Consider the following 23,880-nt stretch of genomic DNA (forward strand, 5'->3'; position numbering starts at 1 on the left):
CCAGCCTGTCCAGGTTTTTCTGAATGGCAGCACAGCCCTCTGGTGTATCAGCCACTATGTTATTGAGAGTTAGCCCTTACATGCCACGTGTAGTTTTCAGGGTTTGTACTTCTACTGCTCCTTTTTTTTCAGAAAGCTCCAAGGGCTCCATTTGTTACAGAAAACATAGTGGTTTTGGAGCAGTGAGGGCACATGAAGAATTTCCTCCACTATCTCAGCACATACTTGTAATGCAGCCTTAATATTTACATATATAAAACAAGAATATTTATAGATAAAATATCAGGCACTTGATAGGGTTAAATGCCTCATCCCACTTCAGGCCCCTAAGGACAAATACTCAGTCATGTATGCAAGAGGTTTTCTTTGAAGAGGAACACTTTGTCCTGGATAAATGCAAGTTCTTCCTTCATTGCCTAGATCTGGCTCTGAGGACCAGAGAGTTTGTATTTCTTGGATGAGGGGAGGTTGGAGATGTTTTCCCACACATCGTGAAACCTATACTTTTGGTCTGCTGCCTTTTATTCTTAAATGAATGGAGAGTCAAATGCCAGAAAGGCCAATGATAAATTGCCACCAGAGGGAAACATCTGTATGCCCTCTGGCAGCCTGCATCAGCCAACCTGTCTCAGAGGCTGTGTGATATTTTAATGCACAACACACACAAGACATCATCACTACATAAAAGATCAATTAGGTTGGGGAAGATTCTCCCAGCTCTCCCTTTAGGTTCCCCCTTATCTTTTCTTTTACTTTCCATGGGTATCCAGCCATATCATCCCTCTCCTTTCTGCTGGGAAGGTAATTCTGTACTCCAAGGAAGCTATTCAGGGGCTTGCTTTATTTAAATACGTTATTTAAAACGCATCTACTATGATGCCTCACAGAGGCCTCATAGCATTGTGCCCAGCATCCTGCCAGCACGTACAGAGCAACAGTTGCACCTGTGGCAGGTACCTCTGCAAGGAAGGCAATGGGACAAACGTGGCCCCGAATCAGCTGGACCTCATCTCAATATCTGTGCAGTCCACCTAGGGGTGCAGGACATGCCCGAACCCCTTGCTTGTTTGAAGTGAACGAGCCCTAACTCGTGAACGAGCCATGCCAGGATAAGAGTTTATGCACCATAGCATAAAACAAATAAAAGCTGGAAATTTAGAACAGGAGTGGGGGAAAAAATACCTAGAGAAAGGAGAAGGTGCTCCTTCTTGCTGGGTGGGGAAGAGCAGGCTCAGGGCATGAGGTGGTATCACCCTGCAGTGTGAGTTTGTGTGTGCCGTGATCCAGGCTGTGTGATCCAAAGCCTCACGTGTGCCCTGCCTGTAGAACAGGTATATGCTTTCAGTGCATGTCATACATCTTGCTGGTGCCTGGGAGAGGAAGTATTTAAAGCCACCATGAGAACTATTACAAACAAACAAAAAAAAAAGAACTCTGTATGCAGGTCAAAATTCAATACTACTAAATGTTGGCTGAGATCCCAAAGTAAGCACAGAAAGTACTGCATATAGACATAGGACTGGAGGGGATCTGTGGGCTGTCCAGCCCTTGCTGTCACCGATAACCAGGTGAGATCTTCCCTCCCAGACCTGCTCTCTAAATTCAATTGTTCTGATTCCTGTCTTGATGATAACCATATTGTCATGGTTCCCTGCATGAAATAACCATGCTGGAAGTTAGTCTGTTCTTCAGTCACCTGTCAAATCACAAATTTTGGCCCTGATTATGTAAATTAGAGCATAATATTCAGTGGCTCAAAAGAATTTTATCATATAGATTGAAAATAGACGAAGATTCACAAGGCACAATTGTGAAGAAAAAGTAAAAGGTAATGAGCTAATGAGTCAAGGAGAGAAAGGAGAGAGACTGATTCAGGATTGCTGTTAAAGGTGGTCTTGATTACTATCTTCATATTATGTACCTGGGAAAAATGGTATATACATCATAAATGAACTACATGCCTAGAGCAGACTTAAGGGAAGAGTTGTCGGTAACATTATTAGGAGCAGGAAATATTCCAAAAAAGCAGAAACAGTATAGCTGACAAAATTTATCCAAACACTCTTTTCTCAATTAGAGGTAACAATATGAGTTTCAGGAATGTTGTTGCTCACAGGGAGCACATCAGAGACTGATAGATTAGTTTGACTTCCAAACTGGCACATCTGGAAGAACACAGAACAAATCTGGGGCTATTTATGCAAATATTTTATGAAGAGGCCACATGGGACCAAAGTTAGAATTAATGGGACAAAGATTAAGAAAGGAGTCTTTTAGGCAGAAGGTAACACCCTCCTCCCCAGTGGAAGGAGCATTCATCTTGCAATCACCTTTCCAAGGAAAGTCCGATGTCTGACTTTTACACTCCAACCAGCAACAAGCTTCAAGATAGGCACTTAAAAATCGTTACCAGAACACAAGGCTTGCACTGAAGACAGTCACAGACTTTAATGTCTAGAAAAACTACTGTGAACAGATACAATGCATTAGAGAAGGAAAAGAAGCTATTGAAGACAAAATGCATTTCATCTGCAGTGAGCTCTTCTTTATGTGACACATTTGCTTTCTGCTACTTCTTATCTCCCCCCCCCTTGCTCCCCTCTTTTTACTCTGTTTTAATAATTCAGCTCTTACAGCCTAGAATTAAATGCTGTGCTAACCTAAGAGACAGTGTGCTATGTACTGTGTTAACATGCTGTGGGTCTGGTGCTTTGTTCTTCACCACTGTTGTTGCTCGTGTTTCCTGGCAGAAAGCTATGCCACTATGTAGTTAGTTTTTCCTCGTATAGCACTATCCACAGAAGGACCGATACAATATAAAAGGCCGCCTGATGAAGCAGCAAAAGTAAAATTGGTTCAGCTCTCATCCCTCACCTCCTTTTCTAATATAGCTGTCACTTTTCCATTTGTAGTAATCCTGCTTTAATATTTATGACTCTGCTTCAGACATGGGGAACTTAGTGAAGGCAAATTTTTGGTTTTCTTTCTCATTATAAAAGTTTAGATGAAAGTAGGAATAGTCAGTCTTCTGGAGCCTAGGAGACCCTTAGTAAGAATGCCAGACTGCCCAGGAACACTAATGCCAGCACAGGCTTGCTGGTGATATGAGGCATAGGTCTGGCAGTTGTCAAACTGCTCAAAAGCCATATAAGACTCAAAGACCACAGATAGGCCATCCATGGGCTCCAGGGAGCAGGAGATGTACTTTCTGTCAGGTAAATATGATGGGTTTTGACTATGTAGTGTGCTATGAAAGGATCTCACAAGACTCTGTCCCAGCTGGGTTTGCTTGCAATGACTTGACAGCTAGCTCTACCCCAGACCCCCAGCTAGCTTTCCCTGGTGTGTGCAGGGAAAGAGAATCCTTTTAAAAAGACTTCAGTATTAAAAATGAAGTAAGGTGGAAAGGTCAGTTCCTCTACTAGAACTGGAGAATGCAAAAGAGCTTCCAGGCCCTTCTCCCAGGTCTCTCTTGTTTTAAAAAAGAGAGTGCTTTGGAAAAGCTGTGTCTCTAAAGTGGGACGCTGGAGAATTTTAAAGGCAGGAAGCAGCATGAATCTTACACAGAATAGGAGCATGGCATCAGCATCTAGAGCCCTAAATCAGGCCTTATTATGGGGCTATACAGACATGTAGCAAGAGACAGTCTCTCTCCCAAGGTACGGGAGTAGATGAGTCTCAGAGAAAGGCGATGGAAGGAAGAGGGAGTCCCTCCTCCACTTCGCAGACAAACACCCAAGTTATGATTAGATAGCACATGTGAAATGGAACTGGCATTGAACCAGTTTCCCCTTACACATAGTTTGATCTGGTAACCACAGGGCCTTCATTAGCCAAGCTGATCCTCCTAGAACAACCTAATTCTAACCACAGAAATCACCCTCCTTTGCAAAGCCGTTTGAATGCCCAGTGCACCTGGAGATGGCCTCCTCTCCTTTCCAGTGTTGTCTCTGTTCTCTTTCTGATAACTAGCCATCATTTAAAGGCTATCCAGAAACTACAGCTTTCAAGTGACATTTTACTGAAGGGGACATCCAAGTTTGTGACCCTATATGTCCAAAGTCACAGGAGATACAGGCCTGTGTCTCCTCTAGGTTTTCCCCCAGGATTTGTTAAAAGGCATTCTTGACCTCAGAGTATTTCACATAGGGAATTTGCCCCCGATTTGACATCTCCATTCATGTTAAAAATGTCACCATTCCCTAGAAATAGTTTGACTGTTGGCTGGAAACCCCTCTCTATATTTAATTCTCAATTTTGTATTATTCAACAAAATATTAGCAATCCTCAAGATAACTATATGTTTAAAAACAAGCAGAGCAAACAGGGAAAGTCTTGACAAACAACTTATCTTTCCATCCTTCCTTTTTTTTCAACAAGCTCAATGATCCAGTTATGACCTTTGATATTTGGATTTTCTCTTCTGTTTTATAGTGAGGCTGAGTAAAAAACACTTTTCAAGATTGTAGTGGAAAAAGACAAAGTGTTTTCAAGATGTGAAGTACAGAAGTGGAAGAGCTATGGTTTTCAGCTGGGCCCTTTAACTGACAGAGAGGTCAAAGTCAACTGCAAATTCCTGTGCCCATATCTTCTACTACCATGATTATAATTCAAAAGTGTGCTCAAATAATTCAGAGGCCTGAGGAAAGATCTATTGCCATGTTGTTGATTTTTGTTGACAAGAGCGCTATTTCATTTGTGTTTCTGTATACTTAGCAATCAACAAGAAAGAAGTATCCCAAATCCAATTTGATATGAAGGAAAACCTACCATTTGCTAGCCAGGTCTCAGTCTAAGTCTCTGTATCACTGTTAGATCCTTTAGTTTTTGCAAAATATTTATTTTCTTCTTTATTTTCTAATTTTTCATTAATAAACTTCACTCTAACTAAAAATTAAATCTAGCAACAGAAACAGTGATGAGCAGCTCTTAAGTCTGTATTGTTAAGTATTGTTTAAATGTGAGGGAGGGAAAGAAGATCTTGATGTAATCAGCATTATTTTCCAGCTTCCAAGACAGATGGAGCATCAGGAGCGCAGGAAAATGATGGAAGGGACCACACTTCTGTATCTTTTATACATAATAGAAACATGTATTTCTTGTGATATCACATCCGCCTGATTTGCAGTTGATCCAATATATGGGGCATATCTACTGTCAGCTAAATGCATACGTGGAATGATGGGGGAGTGCAGAATCTGTTTGGCTTTCCCCTGCTAGAGAAATCTGTGGGAACATGCTGTCGTTGGGATGTGCTGAAGAGATGCGCTCTGGCACCTACGCCACATTGGAGAACTGTGAGGACAAACATTTGGGAGGAAAGCTGAGCTGATCCTAATTGAAGCAGACACTAGCGCTCTTTCATCGAAACTCCACCGGCTTCTCCAACCTGATGTCAGGTTCTCCATCACAGTGTAAGGGTCGCCTCCAGGCAGGGCATGCTAAAAATACATTACACATGCACATCCCCCTTCTCTTTCCCACACAAGCACACACACATTCAAAGTGAGCAAAGACAGACACATGGGAACTGCTCCTTGACACCACCATTGTCAACAAATTTGCCTTTCTTCAAGGTCATATATGGATAATTGAGGGGTTTGGTCCTCTGTCCTGGGAGGTTCAGGCAGATGAAAGAGCCGCCACACTGTGATATTGGGGCTGCAGGCATTGCAAGGATAGTCTTTAGTAGCTCGCAGAAGACGGTAAGTGGAGATGACTATTGTATTTCACTCAAAGTCTGGCCACACTTATCTTGAGATTTTTAAAAGGCGTCTGTTAATTTGGTTTCTGAAGTAAGTGCTATGGCTTGTGTGTTTTGGGAGAGGGGTTTCAGTAATCCCTACTTGTCTTGGAGACTGAATTTCCAAATTACCCTTTTCATTCCTTGCCTGTCTTGGCTGTGGAGAGCAGGAATTTTTATTTGCTCAAAATCCTCAAATTTGCAGTTTTGCATTAGAAGAATGGTTTATATGGAGAGGCTGCAGTCTTCTCTCCCAGAGGCTCATCTGATGTGACATTCTCCAGATCAGGAAGGACTCTAAAGCTTGCCTGGCAGGGACCGTCTGGGTTTTTTGTCTCCTTTGGCAACAGACATCATGGGTCGTTTGTGGGAACGTCTGGGGATATTTCACTTTATCAGTTTTTCTACCTCTGTTAGTATTAGCACTGTCTCTTCTGCTCCTGTTCTCTAACAGAGGCACATAACAGTTGAGTCTCCAGAGAACTTAAATCTCTTCCACCAAACTGTATTAGCCACTCCAGGGCTAACTGGGTGAAACTTAATGGTCCATGAGATACAAAAAGTCAGTGTAAGTGATCTGATATCTCCTTCTAGCCTTAAACGCAGTGAAATGGTGAAAATCCTACTTCTAAAGGAAATGGCAGATAAGCAGTTGCAGGTTCTCCTACCAGGCTTCTTCTCCAGCTCTGTCCAGGGAGAGCAGTTCTCTTTTTGCAGTCCTGTTTGCAAATTGTCAGCAGAATCACACCATTCTCACTCCTAAACACCAAATCCTCATTCCCATCCTTCTGTAGAGCCTGTTGGCCCTTCCTCCCCCTCCAATCCCAAGACTGTTTGAGCACTTCTTTGTGATCACCATTTCTGAGAGTAAATTTTTGATTTTCTTTCTGTTTTTATTAAAATCCAAATGAAGAATCTAATATAGCTGGCATCTACCTCTCACATGGGCCAGATCAAAGCTCCAGTTCCAAAATATCCTTGACCGTCGTGAGTGCAGAAACCAGTCTTGTGCATCTGCTCTTTCCCTGGCTGGCTAAGAGCTTTAGCCAAACAATATCTTCCAGAAATTTATATCGACTCAACATGGCTTTGGTGCTTTCCTCTTCTGAAGTGAAAATGTGCAATTTAAAGCTGTAGACATGTCTTTTTCTTTTTCTTGGAAGCATCTGTAAAGGTGGCCAGAGCATCTCTCTTCAGCTTCCGGGTAGGTGTCACATCCTGGATGTGCTTTCAGTAGAATCGGTGTTTCCTGCTCTCAGGTTTATGTATTTTACCTTGAATATTTCTGTGTAAAAAGAGAAATCAGAGAGTGTATGCATAGAAAGCCCAGAATCTGAGGATTTTAAGCCTGAGTCAAGGACAGCAGAAACATGCATGTTTTTTCCCCATCAGAATCCAAAGGCAAAGGCTCTCATGTTTACTTGGGAGAAGATGGTAGCTGCAACCAGATGTCTAGAATAGATTCGTAGACAATTAGGATCAAAGGAAGGGCATGAGTATCTAGCATGGATATCTAGCAAAGGGGACCCAGCAACAACATAAACCGGATCCCCTCTTTTTTTCTGCTTCCATGCTGGATGACTGGTTTTACTGGCTACCAGAGCCTCTGCTTTTACCTTATCTTGTTTGTGGAATGGCTCTCTGCAAAAAGTGAGGGTGCTAGCCCAGAAAGCCTCAGCAAGAGCTCTTGTGCCTGGAGGACAAGGGTTATGGGATGTCAGCAGTGCTTGGGACAACACATCCTGGGAATGTCCCAACCAAATCAGTTATACAAGTGTGAGCAGTTGCAGGGAAATCACCATGCCATTACTGATCAGGGGGAATGCAGTAGTAGTTGCTATGGTTTTTAATCGCTGTGAACTATATTTTCTGAGGGCCTATTTAGAGCCAAACTTTTGTGTAATTAATTGCAAATTCACTTTAAAATAATAGCATAGTTACAGCCCAGATTAGATGTTCTCTGTCCTTCTTTCCCTTCATGCAGCCCAGGGGCCAAGAATGGCACATGCAAATCATCACAAATGCCTGAATTTTTATCCAAGTAAACACTCTTCACTCATATTTATATTTTTGGATTTGCAAACATTTCTGCTGTTGATTTTCACCCAGTTTCCTTCCATGTCAGAAGCTGAACTGTCCAAATTCAACTAGTAGAGCTAATTACCAGATTAAGTGTAACTGTTCTCAAGAAAAGCCTGTCTGTGGCTATCTACTTATTAACAGACAGTTGCATGAGGCTTGCAAAGTGTGGCATTATCACAACCCAACTGATTAGAAAAGTTAATCTTCCTAGACTTTCCACTGTGATCTTTATCCCTGTGCTTCTTAATTTTTTTGTAGAAGGGCATTGATCACACACTTATGACTACTGAGAAACTGATGAGCTTCCTCCCTACTAGAAAACAGAAAAGGTAGTTTAAAGTATTTGCTTCCTGTAGTCAAGGTTTACAATTCTTAGTAGTATTAGGAAGCTTTAGAGCAATCGAGTGAAGTACATTATTAATAAATTTGCTTAATAAAACAATTAAGGCAAATAGTAAGAAATTCCAACTACCTCTTAGTTCATGAAATAAATTGGAAGTAGCTTCTTTTTAGTTTTGCAGGGTTAATACATTTGGAACACTTGTAATTTGAAATAGTCCTGAGATTTACATCATTGTGTGGCCACCACTTTTACATTATATCAAATTTAATCTCCAAATAGTGGCTCCAGTTCTTACTCTTTTTATTTTTCCATATTAATTGACAGTTTCTTTGTTGTTCCTCAGGTGATAACCCTCAGCAAGTCTTTTTTCCCAGATGATCTACCTCATCCATGGCCCCTCTTAGTCTGAAAATATAGTGAGAGCTAGGGTTCTTCTCCAAACTTACTAATGATAAAGACTGTTCGTTCTCCCAGGCATCTTTGATGCAATCTGTTTCAAATGCTGGGAATGATGAATGTCTCAGAACAGTGTAGGAGGCTGGCTGAGCATGACTGAGCTACAGAGTTAAAAAAAATCTAAAAAATAATAGAATCATTTCAAATAGAAGATAAAATTCAAGGAAGCCATGGTTTGCTTAAAACAAAACAGGCTAGCCAAGTTTTTTTGTCTGGAATTTTAATTGCACTGGATTGCTGAGCTGCCCTGAGAATGTCACTTTAATCATTTGGCGAATCTGAAGTCTAGGTCTCCAGAGATCATGTTCTGATCTCTCACATATGGTATATCGCACTGTTCATTAGACCCACTGGTCCAGTCACATGGAAATGATGTTCAGACTGTTTCTATTCGTATCTGCTACTTTTCTTTCTGAATGTGTCAGACCTGTGATGAGGGCAGTGACTCCAGCTGATACAGACACAATTGCTGATTGCAAAGAGAGACACTGCAGTGAAAATAAAAGATGAGAGTTTTATTCCTGTCATGGTTTGTGTTTTGCAAGAAGTCTCTGCCCCACAGAACTGTCAGTGCTCTTAGGGGAGGAGGGTATTGAGGTATTTGAGACTGTGGACCCTGAGGGTCAGCTGGAGAGCCTGTGACACATGCTGAATGGTGAAAAGAGGGCGAATAATCGTGGGAACAAACTGCTGAACTGAGCTTTTCAAAATCTGGGTTCAGCTCCAAAAGGAAGCAGAAATTCCCACAAATGTCACAAGATACAATTCTCAGCTCTTGACACTCCATAGAGTTTCAAAAATCCATCAACCTCATTTTGGCAGCTAGGTGGAAGCTGAGGCTTCCTTTGCACAGTGGGCAGCTGGCTTCCTTGCTTTTCCCTCTGCGTGTTTGATGCCAGGGGTAGAGAAGTAAGGAACAAAGCAATCTTATCTCAGCTGGCTGTAAGACGGTTAGGGGTGACTTCTGGAGAGTCAGAGCTTGGAACAAGCCTAGCTAAGGAGAGAGCAAGCTCGGTTAGGGAGCCTGTCTTCTGCCACACATGCAGAAGATACAGTATTGGCAGCCACCAGCTCAGATCAGGTCAAAGGATTCCCAAGCAATGCAGAGTGCTTGCCAGGGACCCCAAAATGTCGCATGCAACTTCTCACTCTGCACTTGGCAGAGGAGCTGGGGAGCAGGGAGGGACATGTTGAGTCAGAATAAATGTCACAGCCAAGGGTCTTCAGAGTTGGAGTGACAACAGGAGGAAACACTAGTGCCAGGAGTTCTGGCATAGTGAAAATGCTGCCACTGCCACCACCTCCAGCTTGGAGATTTATTGATAATAACTTGGGATGTACCATAAATAGGAGTGATATTAAACGAGTCTGACTGTCTTAGGGACTGAGTTTTACAACCCAAAGTGTGAGCTCCCTGCCTCACTGAGATCCCGAGGCATTTTTCCAGCAGCTCCATGATCTCATTAAGTGCTCTCTTGAGAAGGCCTTTGACCTGAGACAGCCCTCTCTGCGCAGCATAGCGCTAACTAATGAGATCAGATACAACTGTCCTCTGGATCACGTGGCACACAATACTGGGTTTTAGCTGTGGAGATCTCCCAGATCGTCACCCACACCTCACTGCAGCCACAGCCTTCCCTGCTGCCATCTTGTGAGGAGCCACACAGGTGTCTCCAGGTACCCTCATGTACCACATATTAGAGGCTTGGAGACCTCAGTGCTGGCAGCTTGTGCCTGGTGGTCATATCTCGCAGTAGCCATGCTGTGGCTGGATTGAAGGTAGCTGAACCTTTGCTGAGATGCTCTCTCAGCATGGGCTCAGCTTCTGAGGTCAAGCCCATGGTTTCTTCCCAGAGTCACTGGCAATAAATGGTAATGTTGTGGTGCAAACCCTTTCTTTCTGCTCCATGAATGAATCCAGGGTTGCAATAGCAACGCTGAGCAGCCACCTTTCCCCCACATAGTAAAGCAGCTCCTGTTGCCAGAGAGCAGCCATCCCAAGGAGACAGGGCTTGCTGTACCAGGGTGCTTTCCTGCTCAGGGATTCCCTTGTTCAGACAACACATCACAAAACTCCAAAAGAGCCCTGAGGACAGTGAATTCACTCTCCCGTGTCCCTTCTGCTGATCAGAAATAAAGCAGCTCTGTAGAGGTCAAGAACAGAGCACCCTGTTGCTCATATGACATGGGTGCATTCACCAACCCACAGGCCTAGAGAAAATGATTTGTTGTGGAGATGCTGCAGCTCGTCTCAAAGAAAAGATTTATTTTGGTGACTTCTCTGACAAACCTCTTTGTCCTTCTCCTCTCACAACCCTTTCCTGTGTTCTACCAGTCTGTTCACAGTTTTCCAAGGGCGTCTATGCCATCTTTGGATTTTATGAGAGGCGGACTGTCAACATGCTCACATCCTTCTGTGGGGCTCTGCATGTCTGCTTCATAACACCCAGCTTTCCCGTTGAAACATCCAACCAGTTTGTCCTTCAGCTTCGCCCGGAGCTCCAGGATGCTCTCATCAATGTCATTGAACACTACAGCTGGCAGAAGTTTGTGTACATTTATGATGCTGACCGGGGTAAGTCACAAGTAAGCAGGGAGAGTTATGGGGCAATAAAACATAGTGGTCTAGATGCAGTCTTTGCCTCGTGAAGTCCCCTTCCTGCAGGTTGCTGGAGGCTGAGTTGGTATGTTAAAGGAAGGGTCACACTATGCCTTTGCTGTTATTTATTCCCTGCCTAAAAACCCATTCCTGACCATGGCTGTAAATGAGACACGAGTAGCTAAAGCACTAGTCTGACCAACTACATCTATGTTCATTCTGTCAGGCTTGCACTACAGCAGCACAAGGCAAATATTTTATGTTTGAGTGGTTTGGGTTTCAAATAGGGAAATTATTTATATTGAAGATGTCTTATTTTCAATAGTCTGCCCAGTTCAAGTCCACTTTCAGCCCCATATTTGTGAACATGAAACAACAGTTGCTCAGGTTTCACCTGAGAGCACATCAAGGTCTCAAATGAGCACATACAGCTATGATATGTGTGTGTGTTTATGGCAGGTAGTTTTGAAAACTCTGAGTTCCTTGTGTTAATGAGTGTTGTTTATTAAAAAAAAAATAATAAAAAGAAAGAAAGGAAAAGAAGTTATTACCCAACTTTCTAAACCATGCACTGGGCAGGTGACCTCATTGCTCTGTGACCAAGTTTCCCCAGCTCTCAAATGCCTCTAACACTCCAGGCTTAGAAGCTGAGAGTAAAGAGGGCTCATGGAGGACAGCGTGTAGGTGCAGGTCATTCCCTGTCACTGCCTTGGAACTTAACATAAACCCTTGCAGGAACAAGATGACTCAACAGAGGAGAAGGTGTAAAGCATCCCACCCTGCTTTCTGTTGCAGTGAGGCATGGGCATGCCGAATGTTCTCAATGTCTGCAGTAGACAGGGATGTCTAGTTGGACTCCAGGGTGGTGCTGACTATGTGTAATATCTCCTCTGGAAGGCTATGTATGTAATTTAAGCAAGATCCTTTTAAAAATAATGGAGTTTTCTGATGAGATGCTGCCAGGAGAGACAAGAATGCTGAATTTGATTGTGTATTGCGATTGCTGAGGGAGTCCCTAACCTTAGGAGTTTAGAGCCTAAACAGATCAAAGATGAGAAGAGAACTATGGCCCAGAGAAATTAAGTGATTTGGGCAGTGACAGACAACAGGACTGGGATTAGAGTCTCTTATCTGAATTCCACAGCAGGGCCTGATCAACGAGACTGATCTGCTGATTACAAAGGAAAACTAGGCCTGGAATCATCCTATTTTCCTGTGCTAGGATAGAAGAGGCAAGAGTCATTAATTCTAGCCGAGCTGTGTTTGGGTAAAATGCTAGACTATTAACTGTTAACTGCAGTTCTGCTGAGCTTTTGCAATGCTGTGTGAAGCGCAGCTTGAGGTAGCTATGCAGGCTGTCAGAAGGAAAAATACCATTGCACAAGTAAACCCTGGTTCTCCCTCTGCTGTCTTCTCCCCCTCTCTTCCCATCATAGGGCTGTCAGTCTTACAGAAAGTGCTGGACACTGCAGCCGAGAAGAACTGGCAGGTGACAGCTGTGAACATCCTGACAACAACGGAGGAAGGCTACCGCATGCTTTTCCAGGAGCTGGAGAGGAAGAAGGAAAGGCTGGTGGTGGTGGATTGTGAATCGGAACGGCTGAACGCCATCCTTGGCAAGGTTGTTTTGGTGCGGGTCTTCTGGGAAGGGTTATGCATGCAGGATGGGAAGGGTTGTTTCTCCTAGAGAAGTTCTCCTCCCCGTTCTTGCTTGATCTGTGTCTCACTGCAGGTTGTCATGGATGTGATGTGTGCTTATTGCAGCAGGCTGCATAGCTCATAAACGTTTCTCCTTTGTGTTATAAAGTCATATAAGGCCTAAAATGTCTCATATGTTCATACAGAGTGAGCACTGCTGCTCTATGAGATCTTGTTCCTTAATTGTCTGACTCCTTTGCTGAGATCCTTAAATCCTCAGTCCCCAGTGAGCTTGCTTTGTGCTAATTCCTCTAAGCAGTTTGCACAAAAATGGCACTTTCTTATTCTACTTAGTTTTCCTCAGGTTTTTCCCCTCCTCTGAATTAGGATGGAACTGTGAACTGGCACTGTCAAACTTCTGGTTCTCCAGCTTCCATGTGTTGCACAAAATTCTCACAACCATTGTCAGCAAGACAGATATGGAGAAGCTTTATGGCACATCTGTAGTTTCCTTAGGAGCATTATTTCAAGAGCAGGCTGGAGCCCAGTATCCTCTCAGGGCATCCAGACTGCAGCAAGTCGAGCTCTGGAGATCGAGTTCTTCTAGCTCCTGTAGTGCCTTGTAGCAAATGAGACTGATTCATTCCCAGCCATCTCCTGGCTGTTTTGTCATCTTAAGGCCAATAGTGTGACACTGTCATGATGCTGAAGGGATACATGGCAGAAGACTTGGCAGCTGTGGTTGGGTGCCCTGCCTTACTCATCCTCAATCTAGGTAGGTCACCTAGTAATGCATGCCGAGATTTTCCTCCTCTTCTTCCTTCCATGCCTCCCTCAAAGCTTTCCCAAAGGCCTGAGCATGTATCTCTGTGGATAGGAGACAAATACAAACCCAGGGACAGGCATGTCCCTACCTGAAGAGTGTTGTGTCCCCTCTTCAATTCCAGCCATAATGTCTTTCCCCTTCACAGCTACAGCCAAGACCTTTCCCACTGCCAGGACTCCCCTCTCCACATGGCTTAGAAAGTGCATAACAGCACAAGCAGCTGGAGCTCTGTGATTCCCACTATCATACTTCTTAAAATCGGCTCTCGCTTACTCTGTGCTTCCCACATTGCTTTGTCGAAGCTACCTGTAGTCTCCGATCTTACACTTTAGCTGCTCACCATGGGGGCAAGGACTGCCCTTTCATTAGCTGCACGGCTCAGTGACCAGTACAATTCATCCTGGTTGGATATCTCTGGGTGCTACTGCATTATAAATAATAATGAAGCAGGTAGCAGCTTTTAACCTCCAAGTAAAGGTCATAAAAAAGAGAACAGATTATTCTGGAGGGTGCAAGTCTTCTCTCTGACCACAGAGTAGCTACAGTACAGCAAAAATTTTGACATGTCCAAGACAGTGAATTTGCTTTTTCTGCAAGCTTTCCTATAGGGGTATATCAGTTTTCTAGGGTTAATGGTGCTTTTCTTTGTAACTACTCTACTGTCTTTTTAAACGTAGTTTGTCTAATAAAAAGTTAAGTTCTATAGTCAAATTTAATGTATTTTGTCAAATATGAACAGGATAAGACGCCTCGGTTTCAAACTTCTTCAGGTAACTGGAGCAAGAGTTATGTTTGCCTCTAACTGAAGCTGTTTGCAAGAACATAAAATCCCCTGTCTTGTGTTTATGATTTTGCAACGCTATAAAAAGCACCCATTTTCAAGGAAAGGAGAGGCAAACGTTGTATTTTCCATTATTAAAGACAGAACAATTCCAGCAGTCCTCTGTGCCCAGTCGGTAAAACAGGGCTTCTCCTGTTAGGGATACAACTATATATAGCTTTTTTCTAATCCATGTAATGCAATTCCATCCTCATCCAACTCCTTAGTCTGAGACCAAGTAGTTAATTACCCCAGTGTAAGCAGAGAATCCAGGTCTTTCACAATATGTGGATGCTGAGAAGGGGCAAATGTAGTGTTTGGCTAATTATCACATAAGATTCAGCTAGGACTTGAACTCAGGCTGGCAGCCAGCCTCTCAGCTCAGCACACCAGCAACCTCTGTGTAGATGTCCCTGCTTTGTTTTTGCCATCTCTCTCTTGGTGTGTATGAGGTGTTCAAAGCACTACCTCAGCCTCTCAGGGATATTTTAATGCATTTGTCTTTTTTTCCTGACAAGCTTGTATCTGTCTTTTGGTGTCTGTGTTTGTGCTCCCTGGTGAACAGAAGAGCTAAGGATCGCTGCGCAACATCAGTCACTCACATGTACACTCCAATGCTTACATGTAGTCCTAGTTTCTTCTCCCTAACCCCTACACATAACATAAATAATCCCTGCCAACATCAGTACTGTGGTCCTGCAGTTCTTGAGACCATAGCTGTAGAAGGACCCAGCACTCAAGGCGTTAATGGTATGTGGGAAAATGACCTGATTTCTTTCTCAGAGATTTCTCTGTGTCATGTCTTGAGGGCATGATTTATCTTTGCTGAGGTAACTGTCATTTATGAACTAGGCCTTGGTTCAGGGCAGGATATCCACAGGGCCATACTGTGTAGTCTTAATGAGATAAATAAGCAGTAGGTTGCATTCCATCAAAGCACTAGATTGTTTCTTCCTTGTCTCTCATTAAAATGAATAACTGGTATTTCTCCTTTGCCACTGTTTCACTCTGAGAGGATTTCTCTCTAATAGATGTCAAACTGGCCCATTAAGAAGTAGGTAATGAAACCTAGGTGGCCCAAGTGAGCTATCAGCATGCAGCCCTGCACAGGCTCTCACCACATTCACGCTAAGTGATAAATGCTATTATAACCTCAGCTTGCTACTGCCATCCGGACACATTAGGACTGAGCAAGCATTTTAAAATAAATTAAGATCACAAATAACTGTGTAAAACACAGGAAGCAAGCCTCATAATTCAGGTGGATGGGCTGCAAGATTAACAGCTCAGGGAGAGCTGGACAGCAGCCCTCTCTAGTTCATTGACTCTGACACCTACTAAAATAACACAGGGACAGTTTGGCCACAAGGAGCCAATGCCAGGTATTATTGACACTGGAGAAATGGGGAATTGGGGCATCCCAATGCCCCAGGGATGCTTCTTCCATCCTCAAGATCCAGAACTTGCTGCGAAGGTGAATCTCAGTCACTGAATTGAAAAGGACAAGCTGGTTCTGTTTTGCTTCTCAGATCTGGCCACAGAAGATACTCATCTGGAAAAGAAACAATAATAAGGGTATACATCTGTAAGAGAACAGAGGTTTTCATGAGAGCTCCAGACCTCTGCAGAAGCCATGCTGAGCATGCTGTGGGAAGAACCACAGGGCAGTGAAGCTTCTGGAGCTGAAATTGGCTGCATAAAAAACTGCTACTAAACAAAGGCTTCAATGGAGTTAATTGCAACTCCCATACCAATGCTGGGAACTAGTTGAGTTTTAGTGCACACAGAAGAGTGCTCCAGCAGTGAAAGGCTAAGGCAGATGAAACAGTTGCACAAAGCAAGTGTCAAATCGTTAATCCATTTGGAAATCCCTAAACAGCTGGCAGTGATAAGCTGGGAGTGCCTCTGTCTTGAGGGGAGGATCAGTCTGTGTGCTCCCTGGGTTTAGGCACTTCTCAAACACCTGCTACCAGACTGGTGTCAGAGAGAAGCCCTAGGTTAGAGATATTTTAGTCCTTTGCATCATTGTTCTGGGGGTGAGGATCCTCCTGGCCTTGCTGGATTTTGCTTGAGCATTGGCAATTTAGCCAGTAGTTTCGGAATCAATTCATACGACTATGGAGTAGTGTTGCCAGGAAAGAAACCCCATGGAAACAGCACAGTTTCAACAAAAAAATTGCAATTCTTGTGTATTTTCGTAGCTTCGAAGAGGTGTTGATTTGGGCTTTTGGGCTTTTTCCCCTCTCTCCTTTCTTTTCTTTTTTTTTTTTTTTTTTCCTCTGTATGTCAATTGGCTCAAATGCAGACAATATCTGGTTCTTGTAACCTGGTAAGAATTTGACTCTGCTGTTGAAAGTCAGAGAAGAGAATTTCAGTGAAATTTATAGCCAACAAGTGTAATGTGATTTTAGATGAATTATTTCTGTATTTTTTAAATGAAGAAAAGAAAAGACAGAAACAATCTGATCTCTGGATATCTGTGATCTCTGGGATTATGGGCACATCAGATAGTCCCAAAGGTGGACCATTGGTCTCTGGGACCACCTGATATGCCCATAATCCCAGACAAGCCTGTAAGAAGTGGTGCATTTCTACCTAGACATGAGAAACTGTGCTCACTGACAGAAGTTTTCAAAAGTTACCGAGTTATAAGCAGTTGTATTGATATAAGAAAATAAAAATCTATGTCTCCAGGGACCAGGAAGAAAGAAAGGGGTGACAAGAGCATACATGGGTATACCATGAGCATAAAGGTCTCCTCGCCATTTTGTTCCTTTAGTTAAATCTTGTTTAACTTTTCCTTCCCTTCCCTTCCCTTCCCTTCCCTTTCCCTTTCCCTTTCCCTTTCCCTTTCCCTTTCCCTTTCCCTTTCCCTTTCTTAAAGCACTGTTCTCTCTAGGAAACATGTTGATTCATTTGCTCTCCCTGCCTGTGGAATCTGCTTGAGAGTTCTGTCCTGTCTAATTTCAGACTTGCTACTCATATATCATATGTTGAAAGCTCAGTCCTTTTTCTAACCAGATTCTTCTACTATGTTTTAGGGCCCCCATGCAAACAGTCTAATTGGGGAAAAAATGGAGATGGTGGTCAGATAGGTGAAGCTCTACTTCTTGCGTTGGTCTGTGCTAAATATCTTTTGTTTTTATCATGCAGATCATCAAGCTTGAAAAAAATGGGAATGGATACCACTACATTCTGGCAAATCTGGTGAGTTTGTGTATTGCTTTTTTTATATTCTCTCCTTGGAGTTTTCTTTCTTAACTGATTTTTTGCAGAGCACTATATTCAAAATTATGGAGCTGAAAGCCTTTGTTTTTAATCCACCAATTTGATATTTTTTGCTACGTACTCCTTGTGGTGTTTTTTATCCAGAGCCAGTGAGAGCATTTCCAGGATATCTCTAAGGTTTCTGAGGAAGCATTGCCTCCAATTTCAAACCGCATCTTTTCCAAGACAGTTAAGACAACTGTCAATAAAAGCAGGGAGTTTTTGCATGTCTTGGGCACCTGGGCTCCTGGCATCGCCTCTCAGCTCATTTGAGTTGGGCAATCAAGCTGTTGACTGCTGGTAATGACTTGCGTTTTCTACTAGTTTTAACACCATTTCAGTGTGTCCCCACAAGGGAAGTGTTTCATATCCCATTAGCCATCCTGAGAGCCCCTCGGGCCCTAGCAGCAGTCTTGTTGATGACGGACTTGCTGAGATCCCTCTGACCTGCCAGTAAACCAAAGCTGTGTGTAATGCAGGGAGGCATTGCCTGAGGACAGAGTGCTGTGCTGGGCAGTGGCACAATGTCTTTCTGATGCCATCTGCTGTCCCCCCAAGGAAGCTGGAGAATTTCTCTGTTTAGGGAGGTTTGGAAAGAGGTAGGAGAAAGAAAAGAATTCACTGGGAGGCTGGAGGATTTGCTACTCAGTGCTACTACCAGAAGAGTCACTGACTCCTCTCTGGACATGCCGGTCCATCTGTGATGGCAGTGCAGCTCACGCTGCTGTCGGCATCCTGGCATCAGGACTGTTCTCTGGAAGAGGACCCCCCTGTGCAAGGCAGGAATTTGGCGGGGGGAGGAGGGGGCTCTCCTTCAGCTCTGGTCCTGCCCATGCCCTCTGCAGGGACACGGTGGCCTGACGTGGTAAGCTGCACACTGGCTCTGGAGCAGCAGGGTCTGGAGCGGTTCATCCCTCCTGCAGCTGCAGCTGCCAGGCACTACATCAGGGCCTGGGTGATTAAACTTTAAACTACCAATTAGTCAAGCAGTTGCTGCCCTTATCCTTCTCTCAGTCCCAAGATAACTCCAATTTGCAAGATAGAAATGGCCGCATAATTACCCCACGATGTCCTGATAGTGACTGTGCACTTCTGTGCCCCTGGCTACCCTACAATTACAAAGTTAAAAATGTTATATTGTGCAGGGGGAGACATGCAAGTTGCAAAGCAGCCAGTAACTGCAGTTACTAATTTTTAAAAAATTATTATTTGCTGTAAGCTAGGGCCCCAGTCATCAGAGATTTATGCAAATCCGTTCATGAAAGAGAAGCAGGGAAGCTGTCTGGAGTAGTAGGGGTATGCATGTCAGGCTGTTTTTATGTGTACCCACATGGAAGGGTAAATGAGAATGATATCGCCTCTTCTCTCTGCACAGTTTCATAAGGATAAATACATTAAAGGCATGAGCTTGTCTGATACTCTGGTCATAGAGTTATGAAGGACATTTCCCTGTGTGTTATGATACCTCTCTCTCCCACTTTCAGCACTCCTCTCTCATTTTTAATTTCTTTTCTGAGCCCTCATAAATGCTGAGAGGACAGAGCTGGCTAGAAGAAGGCTGCATACTCAGCCAATATGGATTATAAATAATTAACTCAGAGCAAAAGGCTTTTCAGCTCTTCAGCCCCTCTGCAGCAAGGCTCTGCCTCCTAGGCTGCTCAGCGGGAGCAGTTTTCTGTCCCAGCCACGGGTTCCTACAGCATTCCCAGTTTGGACAAGACCCCCGGAGCTATTATTATTGGTGCTTCTCTGATTTTGGGGCAGAAGAAGGGGAATGAAAGGACCAGAATCTCTTTTCTTTGTTTTTCCTTCTACTTAAAACACAGCATTGTGTGAGAGCCAACCTCCAGAGACAGGAATGTAAAACAGTAAAAGAAAGGAGGGTATAATCAAACAGTCTGGGAAAACCATTTAAGAAAAAAAGGGAACACTCCTCAACATTATGATGGCCGTTTTGGGGGCAGGTTTTGGACACCAAAAGATAAATCAGTTTCTGATTTTTCTGATATACTGCACCTACATGAAAACTACTTGCTCATCAATTCTGCAAGGAAAATGTCAAAAGGGCTCTGAAAATCCCGAGTTCCTGAGACTGCCATAGGGACAAAGAAGTGGCACATCTGCCCTGTGTGGGGATGGTGAGGAATGTTGTAAGGGGTTGTCAGAACGTGTCAGTGTCTGGAAGGGTTAAACCAGAATGCAGATGCTCTAATTTGAGAAATTGTGGTACTTCTAACCCTTTCCTAAGGACATCTCATTCCTGGATTAGAGCCTTCAGATGGTGTAACATGCTATAATGTATTCACACTGACTCATATACATAGTGGATAGACCTTAAATGCCCCAGATTTTCCCCTGCAGATGAGTCCTAAGGGGACAGAGTGTGCATTGCCCACACACCCACATATACCCGCATATGCATACTCACACACATAGAAGCCAGCCTGATTTTGTAGAAGTGGCACAGTTTAGAGTACTGAGTTGTGAGAGTATGAATTAAGAATTAAAAACTGCAAATGCCTTAAGATTTCCAGAAGAATGACTTCTTGTTCCTTGTGTTAACTGATGGAGTCCTGATTTTAGAGTCTCATTCCGCCCTGTGAATGTGAACATAAGAGTCCTTCCCTAGTCGGGACAGGCTCTGCCTTGCAAGTTAAGGGAACCTCAGCTGGTTCGTGGCTGCCCATTGCTTGGTTACTTGCACTAGCTAGAGCTAGTGGATGAATTTTCAAGACCTGCCTCTTTGCTATACTATCTAAATCTTGGGGCCCTTCCCCATGGAGGAAGGAAATGGCACATTTGAAGTATATGTTAGGAATTTCTGGTCATATGCCTGTTCAGAGCTTACACTCAGCAAAACACAGAGTACTGTCCACTTGTAGCAGCTCCAAACTGGTGCTGCCTCAGGAACTCAAAGCAATTAAGTTCATTAGCAAATGCATAGGCTGAATGAGTCCTACCAAAATCGTCCAAAAGAGCATTTTGAACAAGATGGGACTTGCTGCTTGGTCACAGGCAGTTCCTGAGCAAAAGGAGGGAATAGCTTTTCTTAATCAATGGCTGTTTGCCCAGCGGTTGCTGTCAGGAAAGCCGTAGTAGAGTACCAAGCAGAATTTGACAAGCAGCAGCAAATGAAAGCTAGTATTTCTTAGTAGGAACAGCTTTCTTTTCTAGTGGAATTGCTGTTGCCAAGGTGAAACAATAGCATTTCTGTGTTCACAAAGAAAAATGAAATTGTTCTGCACCTTAGGCCACGGACAAACATCCTCCTCTAAATCCAACTATGCCTGTTGAAGATATGGGCTCTCTTGTCTGCTCAGCCCTGCCCATCCCACGAAGGTCTGTCCTAGGAAGGATTTCCTCTAATGACAATGACAGGGGAAGGGTTCATGTGAGTGTTCCTGCCTCTCCTTGGGGCAGAACTGACCAGGTCAGCACATGCTTCCTTTTGCAGTGATTTCTGCTTCTGGTCTGATTTTGCAGGTAAGGAGTGGTGAGGTGCAGCTGGGGATGCCCTGACTCTGAGACTTATCAGCTAGTACAACTATTTGTACACAAAATGCCAATGGCTATTGCAAAACCCCCGAAAACTGGATCCTCAGCCACTACCCACTAGAGTTACTCCAATCAGCTTTCACTAGCTGCTGGTCTGCGTATTTGTCAGGTATACCAGCATAAGGGTTTTGCAGTCCTCTCCCTCCCTTCCTCTCCCTGCTCTCTCTGTTTTTCTTTTTAGAGCTCAAAGAGGTTCGGCAAGTTTAAGAAGTGGCTGTTTCTGTGGGTTTTGTTTTTCTAAGCTTTGTTCTCAGCCTTTGAGAGCATCGGTCTAGCAACCACAAAGGAAAAAATACAGTCAATACTATCAGAGGAGCAGGCTTAGAAACTTCTGGGATTCCTTTCTTTTGATGTTGCAACCTTTTTCCCTATAACCTTGGCTTCATATATCTGTTCACCTTATGCCAGGGATGTAGGCTGACTACTGTCAGTAATGGGAGAACATCAGCTCTCTTGGGCAGAGAAAAATCTTTATCTTAAAATAAGTGACATTCCTGTGACCTGTCTTTAAAAGAAAAGTATTAAGGACAGCTGCCATATATGGTGTTTCAGATTTCTTTTTTTTTTTTTTTTCCCTTGAGCATTAGTCCAGGTTCTTCTTTTAGCAGATGCTCTGGTTTGAAATTGAATAGATAAGTGTACAAGTTTGCTGATGCTAGGATGGCGGGGAAGAGAAAAGATAAGAACAGTGTTGGTTAGCAAAGGTAAGCATTTTTTTCTATGCCATTTTATATCAGCATGTGTCAGTGCTGAGTTAGGCCATGGACAGAGTTTCACTTCGCAAGCAGCTGTGATGGTTTCAAAGGTTACCAGTGCAGCAGTTTTCCAGTATAGTGATTAGCACAGGATGGAGACAAAATCCACGGGTTTAGTTCAGTTCACCTGTAGCTTAAATGTTCTTCTTTGATCTTTTCCCTGAAAATGGAATTGGAGTTCTTGGGAGAAATTCTGCACCACCAGGGCTAAGACATGGTAACCTGAGATGATAGACTGGAACACTTGGAAGGACTTTTGCTGAAGCTAATGAGGGCTCATAAATGTAAGTGACATACTGTGGCTTAAAAAAATTACTAAGCATCATGTGAGCAACTGACATTATATTACAGCCATTGGAAGGAAAAATGGGTTTCCTTATATCTCAGCAAAAGGTTGTTAAGCTAACATGTTTCCTCTCCATTTGCAATCTCTAATCCATTAGCCTGGCTGATCTGGCAAGGAGTAACTTGTAAATCCATGGTATCTTAATCATGGTGACTTCATCAGTGCTTATTTCTGCTCAGAACTTGCCTTTCTTCAGCTTCCTCCACCAAATTTATGTCTCTGTTTGCTAGACTGAATAGTCTATTAGTGATGTTTTGTTCCTTATGTAGATACTTATAAATTGTGATCAACTCATCCCTTAATCATATCTGTGATTGAGGTCCTGGAATCTGTCACTACAGGGCATGTTTCCCAAACATTTAAATCAGTTTCTTCTCTGAAAGCTCTCTAAAGTACAAACTTCCACCTAGAAGTCTGTCCATCTGCCTGGACTGAGGTTTCTAAGATCTATGTGATCATTTATTACCACTACATTCTGCAGCCATAGGACAGGGCTGATGCAAGCAATAGCATCACACATACAAAATCCTGTTCCTGCTGAACTGTACAAAATCGAGTTATTAGTCATTTCCAGCCATGCGTCCTTCAAGTGTGGATCCTCACCAGACTTAGTTTGCTTGATACCAATAGACCAGCACAAAACAGACTCCACAAACCACAGGATTGGGACCCTTTCTGTCAGGGTGTCCCCTCACACCTTTCTTTTCACTTTCTTTCTCCTTCATTTGGTTCCTTGTTATAGTGAGGAGTTGCGTGTTTTGCTGCCACAATAGGATTTGACATATTAATAATTCTACAGACAAGAAGAAGTCATCTCCTGTTGGAAAGCATGCTGGAACGAGACTTGAGCAGATGGGCTCTTTTTGACATACCCTCCTTCTTAATTCAAAGTGATGGGAGTGAGGAATGATGCTTTACTGGAGAAGTCAAGCTTGAAGATAATTTGGTGTATTAGGAATGCTCCGTCTGGAAACACTCCACTCGGCACTCCCCGCAGGATGATGCAGAGTACCTTGGAATGACAGGAGTCACTTTGTATTCACTCAACTGATCTACAGCAATTCAGAAGCAGTTGTTTTGTTTTGCAAAGTTTCTTATAAAGTCTGTTAGCAAGAGGCAATCTGGCACGGCAGGCCATACATGCATTGCATTTAAAGAGAGCCAGGTCATTTTCCTGATGCTGCCATAGATTTCTAGGTGAACTTGAGTGAATTGTTTAAATTCGCTCTTGCTCCTCCTGCCCTATTTGAGAAACAAAGAAGACAGCCATGCACAGCAGAAGAGATTACCTCAAAACCGCTTTTGAATGGAAATTCAGATTTCACTAAGCAATGAAAAAATATTCTCTTCCTGGAGACAATTCTACCATAAGAAATAAAAACAACAATTATAAGCTTCTATGCATAATGCTCTAATCCATCTTTCTTAATTTGCATTAAACTGAAATAGT

General features: G+C 43.2%; 1 protein-coding gene across 4 annotated transcripts in view; it reads left to right on the plus strand.

Moving 5' to 3' along the window:
• The window catches only part of GRIA1 (glutamate ionotropic receptor AMPA type subunit 1), a 125,746-nt gene that overhangs the window by 50,022 nt on the left and 51,844 nt on the right, over positions 1 to 23,880 (plus strand). For 3 of the 4 annotated variants that reach the window (XM_062587658.1, XM_062587659.1, XM_062587660.1), the window contains exons 3-5: positions 10,960 to 11,199; positions 12,660 to 12,844; positions 17,661 to 17,714. In XM_062587658.1, coding sequence (XP_062443642.1) covers positions 10,960 to 11,199; positions 12,660 to 12,844; positions 17,661 to 17,714 — 479 coding nt within the window. The remainder of the gene's footprint in view (positions 1 to 10,959; positions 11,200 to 12,659; positions 12,845 to 17,660; positions 17,715 to 23,880) is intronic. The other variant, XM_062587661.1, reaches the window with a different exon arrangement.

This window comes from Rhea pennata, chromosome 14 (assembly GCF_028389875.1).
Source record: "Rhea pennata isolate bPtePen1 chromosome 14, bPtePen1.pri, whole genome shotgun sequence".
Lineage (NCBI taxonomy): Eukaryota > Metazoa > Chordata > Aves > Rheiformes > Rheidae > Rhea > Rhea pennata.